The 6545-nt window shown below is 52.3% G+C and overlaps 1 protein-coding gene across 1 annotated transcript; it reads right to left on the bottom strand.

Annotated features, from left to right (window-relative positions):
- Positions 1-3607: 3607 nt before the first annotated feature.
- LOC123055219 (protochlorophyllide reductase A, chloroplastic-like) lies at positions 3608-5232 on the bottom strand. Its single transcript, XM_044479205.1, has 2 exons — positions 5059-5232; positions 3608-4966 (listed from the first exon to the last, which is right to left on the bottom strand). The coding sequence occupies exons 1-2, from the start codon at positions 5101-5103 to the stop codon at positions 3845-3847; spliced, it is 1167 nt and encodes a 388-aa protein (XP_044335140.1). The 5' UTR covers positions 5104-5232; the 3' UTR covers positions 3608-3844.
- Between the last annotated feature and the right edge of the window lie 1313 nt (positions 5233-6545).

Here is a 6545-nt window from a genome sequence, read left to right as displayed (position 1 = left end):
ATTGCCTTTTTAATAAATATGTGGTGTGGTTTGACCATATGTTTGAGGGTTTGGTGGTCATAGGTATGATATTTATATAACCACACATTTGACAAACTTGAAAGTTGTCTTTGTGATCATTTGAAAATGACCGATTCCTATCAAGAGGTAATTATGTCTTTGGTTATGTTTCCTAGCCATAGACATGAGTTGTCATTTGATTAACGAGATCACCTCATTAGGAGAATGACGTGATTGACTTGACCCATTCCGTTAGCTTAGCACTCGATCGTTTAGTATGTTGCTATTGCTTTCTTCATGACTTATACATGTTCCTATGACTAAGAGATTATGCAACTCCCGTTTACCAGAGGAACACTTTGTGTGATACCAAACGTCACAACGTAAATGGGTGATTATAAAGGTGCTCTACAGGTGTCTCCAAAGGTACTTGTTGGGTTGGCGTATTTCGAGATTAGGATTTGTCACTCCGATTGTCGGAGAGGTATCTCTGGGCCCACTCGGTAATGCACATCACTATAAGCCTTGCAAGCATTGTGACTAATGAGTTAGTTGCGGGATGATGTGTTACGGAACGAGTAAAGAAACTTGCCGGTAACGAGATTGAACTAGGTATCGAGATACCGACGATCAAATCTCGGGCAAGTAACATACCGGTGACAAAGGGAACAACGTATGTTGTTATGCGGTCTGACCGATAAAGATCTTCGTAGAATATGTGGGAGCCAATATGGGCATCCAGGTCCCTCTATTGGTTATTGACCGGAAACGTGTCTCGGTCATGTCTACATAGTTCTCGAACCCGTAGGGTCCGCACGCTTAACGTTACGATGACAGTTTTATTGAGTTTTGATGAAACCGAAGGAGTTCGGAGTCCCGGATGAGATCGGGGATATGACGAGGAGTCTCGAAGTGGTTGAGACGTAAAAATCGATATATTGGACGACTATATTCGGACTTCGGAAAGGTTCCGAGTTATTCGGGTATTTTTCGGAGTACCGGAGAGTTACGGGAATTCGTATTGGGCCTTAATGGGCCATACGGGAAAGGAGAGAAAGGCCTCAAAAGGTGGCCGCACCCCTCCCCATGGTCTGGTCCGAATTGGACTAGGGAAGGGGGGCGCACCCTTCCTTCTTTCTCCTTCCCCCTTCCCTTCTCCTACTCCCACAAGGAAAGGAGGAGTCCTACTCCCAGTGGGAGTAGGACTCCCCCCTATGGCGCGCCTCTCCCCTTGGCCGGCTGCCTCCCCCTTGCTCCTTTATATACGGGGGCAGGGGGGCACCCCAGAGACACAACAATTGATCCTTGAGATCTCTTAGCCGTGTGCGGTGCCCCCCTCCACCATATAACACCTCGATAATACCGTTGCGGAGCTTAGGCGAAGCCCTGCGTCGGTGGAACATCATCATCGTCACCATGCCGTCGTGCTGACGAAACTCTCCCTCAACACTCGGCTGGATCGGAGTTCGAGGGACGTCATCGAGCTGAACGTGTGTAGAACTCGGAGGTGCCGTACATTCGGTACTTGATCGGTCGGATCGTGAAGACGTACGACTACATCAACCGCGTTGTGATAACGCTTCCGCTGTCGGTCTACGAGGGTACGTGGACAACACTCTCCCCTCTCGTTGCTATGCATCACCATGATCTTGCGTGTGCGTAGGAATTTTTTTGAAATTACTACGTTCCCTAACAAAAAAATCACCCCACTCAAAAAAAGTGAATGCAAATTGAATTCTAAAGCGATATCGTGGTGATCCGTCATGATGGGCTGGGCAGCCCATGATTTCCCTTCTCCATATATTAGAGCAAGTACAACTAGTAGAATGCTCGTGCGTTGCTACAGGCTACAATGCATATAAATAAATCAAACAAATGATTGAGGCCGTCTTCAAGGTCGAAGGTCATTTCTCCCTCATACGTTTGGGATTGTTTGGACACCAAATGGGTGCCCAGTAGGCTCCCCAAAAGTCAATCTTTTGGACAGTCTGAGCTCCCCAAATCAAGCCCATATGTGGGGGAGAAATGTGGTTGTCCGAACTATCCGTCACGTTACCACTAACACACAGTTCCAATACAAAAACCGCACCCAATGATGCACCCTTCCCTTTTCTCGCAGAACCCTTACCTTCGCGCTCGATTTCATGCCATAGCGGGACATTTCTCGCTGAAGTCTTCTCCTTTAAAACCGGATGACGTCCACCTCACCTTTGCCATGGCACCATGTCTCCTTCGCACCATACTTCCCCCACAAACCTAAAAGGGTGATAAATATGTACATAAAACTCAAAGGAGTTGATAAAAAATTAAATAAATGATGCTATCCGGCCGAAGTTGCACGCCGATCACGTGTTGGTCGTTGGATCTAACTTGATCCAACAGACCACGTGTCCTCCACCGGTCCATTGGTTGTGGGGACCGCACACCACTATCCCGTTCCTCCTTATCTTCTTCCTCGACGCAGATCCCCTTGTATCCATTGTCTCTCTCATTCTCATGGTTGAGGCCATGCATCCCTTCAGCATCGATGTCCCCAAATCCCCTCATGACTCCCTCTCCTAAACAGGCCGACGATCTTCCTCACCCTTTCTCTATCACTCGCTAATCCCATGGCGTCCTCTCCTTTACCATGCCAGGGCCCAAGGACCTCCCGCATGCTTCTCTCGCAAATCCCCATGCCCCCCCTCAAGCAGAGGACCAACACCTGTGCTGCAACCAACCGTGGTAAAGTTGCATCCGGCACCTTCGGAAGCTGCGACTGGCGCCATCAGAAGCTGCAACGGGTGGAGGTGAGGTCCTGGCGAAACCGGTGAGATGCTAAAACCGACCGTCAAAAAGATGCAACCATTTGCAAGTTTTGCTGGAACATATGCTCATTTTTGTTGCGTAGGCAGACCATGCGATGTAGATGATACAACTAGCGACATGATTTCCTCGAGCAGTCGATGAGTTATTCTGGAACTGGTGCTTGATTTTTCTGTTGAGTAGGCAGACCATGCGACGTTGATGCTACAATCGATGATGTTATTTGCTGGATCCGTTGGCGAGTTTTGCTGGAACTGATGCTTCATGTTGTTGCATAGGCAGACCCCGTGACGTGAAAGCTATAACTGACGAAGCGATTTGCGGGGATCAGCGGCATGATTTGCTGCGTTGGCGGACATGCAATTTGGGCAACTGCGATGACATCAGGGTCCCCGGCGAGGCGTCGGAGTCAAATGCTCCTCCTTGTGCCATGGTCGGCATTGTTGCTTCCTCGAACCGGCTACATGGCAGGAGCTGCACCTGGGGTGTCTGCAAGCTACAATAGTGTGACACCCGTGCTGCAAGCCAGGTGAGATCGATAGGGACTACCAGGGGCGGTTCAACGATGTCGACATGATGCTCCAAGGTAGCCGACGGTGTTGCAAGGGGCCAGAGCTATGGTGCGAGGTGTCGAGTCCCATCCATCCACTAATCATCCATGGCGAGTCGCGCTAAAAAGCGCGTAGCGCGGTTGTTGGAGATGCTCTTAGACAGAACCATACGCTCTGTTTTATTATTTTTTAAATGTGCAGTGAAATGTTAAAAATAAGCAACTCAATCAATCAATCCAGACTACAATGTATGCCATCCTCAATCAGGCCTGCAGTTTTATTATTCATGGTTCGCCGAAAATTGTACATCTTCCACACGAGATCTATGCACTCTCGCCGACACTCGCAAGGCCTCTCCCGGGTAATTGAGTTTCTAAAAAGACGTAAAAATGGTAATTACCAACGTTAAAAAATGCGACAAGTTCAGCATCGGCGTCCTAGATGCATGCATTGCCTGGACGTGGCCGGAGCCGGAGGTGGGTGGGAGATCAGGCGAGTCCGACGAGCTTCTCGCTGAGCTCCCAGACCTTGCGGGCCTTCTCGGGGTCGCTGGCCTCCTGCGAGAGCTGGTTCTCGAAGGACGCCGAGTCCTTGTTCCAGCTCCAGTACACGCCGGACTTGGTCAGGCTGGGCTCCGCCACCACCTGCGCCAGCCTCTTGCCGGACTCCGCCTCCGAGACGAACCCCTTCGTGATGAACTTCTGGAACGGCGGGAAGAGCGTGCGGAACAGCGGGATGTGCTCCCGGAACAGCCCCGTGGTGGCGATGCAGCCGGGGTAGAGCGAGGAGAAGGTGATGCCGGTCTCCTCGTGGTACCGCCGGTGGAACTCCTGCATGGTCAGCATGTTGCACACCTTGCTGTCCTTGTACGCCTTGGCGCCGTCGAAGCTCTCGTCCCCGTCGATCATGGCCGAGCCCGACGTGCCGCTGAGGCCGCCAGCGAGCCCGCGGAGGTCACCGAGGCTGGCCTTGGGCGGCACGTTGCCCGCCAGCGTGTTGCTGTTGCCGGTGATGGAGCCGACGATGACCATGCGGCGGGACGGGTAGTCGGACTTCTGAAGGTCCTCCATGAGGAGGCGGGCGAGCAGGAAGTGGCCGAGGTGGTTCACGCCCACGCTCATCTCGTGCCCGTCGGCGGTGAATGTCGGCGTGCGCGCCGTGGGGCGGTAGATGGCGGCGTTGCACACGAGCACGTCCAGCGGCATCTCGGCGCGGCGGAACGCGTCGACGAACTGCCGGACGCTGTCGAGCGAGGCGAGGTCGAGGTGCATGATGGTGTAGCTCCCGTCAGCCATGCCGGCAGCCTTGGCCGCCTTGGAGGCCTTGAGGAAGTCGCGGCACGCCATGACCACGTGCCACTTGCCCGTCTCTGCCAGCGCCTTGGCCGACGCGAGGCCAAGCCCGGAGGACGCGCCCGTGATCACCACCACGCCCTGCCGCAGAGTCTTCTTGCCGCTCGGCTTCGCCGCGGCCGAGCCCGGGCTCGTCGTCACCGGCGAAGGCGCCGTGGCCACCTGCGTCCTCACCGCTAGCGACGCCTTCTTCGCCTTGCTGCTCACGCCCAGGAACGCCGCCGTGTCCTTCACCGCCACCGCGCCCATGCTGCTCCCCTGCATCCATAAAAAAAAACATGAATCTCACCACTGGAACCAAATGCAGCAGCAATGTACATCGACGTTGAAGACGATCATGTGTTACTTACCTTCTTGGGGACGGAGAGGGTGGAGGGGAGGAGCTGGAGAGCCATGGATGACGGTGAGCTCGGACGGACTGACTGTCGCTAGCAAGCTCGAGCGTGCGCCGCGAGTGTACTGTGCTGATGTACTGTACTTGGCGAGTTGGTGAGTGAGCTCTCGCTCGCCGGCGGCATTTATACACGGGAGGAGCACCGCGGGCTGCGGATAACGGCGCGGGGCTGGCGCCACCGTGGCGCCTCCACAGCCAATCACAGGGCGTGGACGGGATTTTCTGGGACGGATTTGTCCCCATCGACGCGCCGCGCGTGGATATTTCTGTCCGCTTTTCCGACGGCGACGCCGCGGGATCCGCTGCGCCCGGCGCTGCAGCGGCTCCTTCCGAAACGCTGCCATGGCAGCGGTTCATTGGCCGGACCAGCGCGGCGAGCTGGCTGCACGGAGCACGGGATGGGGTTGCCCGCAAATCTGGAAATAATGCAGCATGGCCTGCATGGGTGAGGATGTGTGGGCCCGGCACGTAGATCTGTCCCTTTGCGACGCGCCGCGACGCCACGTCGGCGCGGGAAGTGCCCATGTGAACGTGCGGTAAGCGACTGGCTGCAGCAGCGACACGTAGGATCGACCCATTGGGCCTTGGCAGACGTGGCGTCCGAGGTGGCAGGCTGTGCTCGCGCCTTTTACCTCCCGGAGCCATGCATGTCACGTGTCCTTACTTCTACTATCTTCTATCCGTTTATTGCTTTACGAAGCTTGTCAAATGGAGCAGCCTCCATGGCACGGTGTGTGCTTGCTCCATTTACCTCTGATGAAGACAGGGAAGAAACCGACCGTTTTGGAGCCAAGTTGTGTAATTGATAGAAGTGGGGTATTTATACCCAGGCGGAAGTACACATGGTGCTTGGCAGTCAAGTAAACATATAGTTACTTGAGAGCCAAGGAATTACATAGTTGCCTTGAGAGCCAAGGAAGTACATGGTTGCATCTAACAATTAACTTAATCCTAATTAGCTTAATTAATAAGCAACTATTCTATTCTTAACACTGCCCCTTGTACATCGCCTCTTCTTTGGTATATCCATCATCTTGACAAATTCTTTGAATAATCTCGAATGTCTCCTCCAAAAACCCTGTGTAAAAAATATGAGGAGAATAGTGCAGATATGTTGCTAAAACTCCTTTAAACTCAGTGGGAAAAATAATAAGGAGAAAATGATGCAACATATAATGATTATTGTCTCTTGTTAACTCATATGAGAAAAAACCCTTGAAGAAGGAGAAAAATCACCGATGAGTTTAGAGAACAATTAATATGTCTTGAGTACTTTCTTTAAAAAACCTGATAGAGAAAATAGAAAGTATGACGTATTATCTTTGATAAGATATTGCCTCATTAAAAACCATTATGAGAAACTTTGATAGAAAACTCATAAGGGAAAAGAGTGCGATATGATATGCCATTGAAAACTCCTTTAAAACCCAGTGGAAAAAATAT

Source organism: Triticum aestivum, chromosome 2D, assembly GCF_018294505.1.
Source record: "Triticum aestivum cultivar Chinese Spring chromosome 2D, IWGSC CS RefSeq v2.1, whole genome shotgun sequence".
NCBI lineage: Eukaryota > Viridiplantae > Streptophyta > Magnoliopsida > Poales > Poaceae > Triticum > Triticum aestivum.
Note: the sequence above shows the minus strand (reverse complement) of the source record. Positions and strands in the feature narration are given on the sequence as shown.

Bases quoted from the DNA above. Each gene is read 5' to 3' on its own strand.
- LOC123055219 (XM_044479205.1), bottom strand. From the start codon at position 5,103: ATGGCTCTCCAGCTCCTCCCCTCCACCCTCTCCGTCCCCAAGAAG. The intron at 4,967-5,058 runs GTAAGTAACACA...TTATGGATGCAG, and splicing joins CCCTCTCCGTCCCCAAGAAG to GGGAGCAGCATGGGCGCGGT.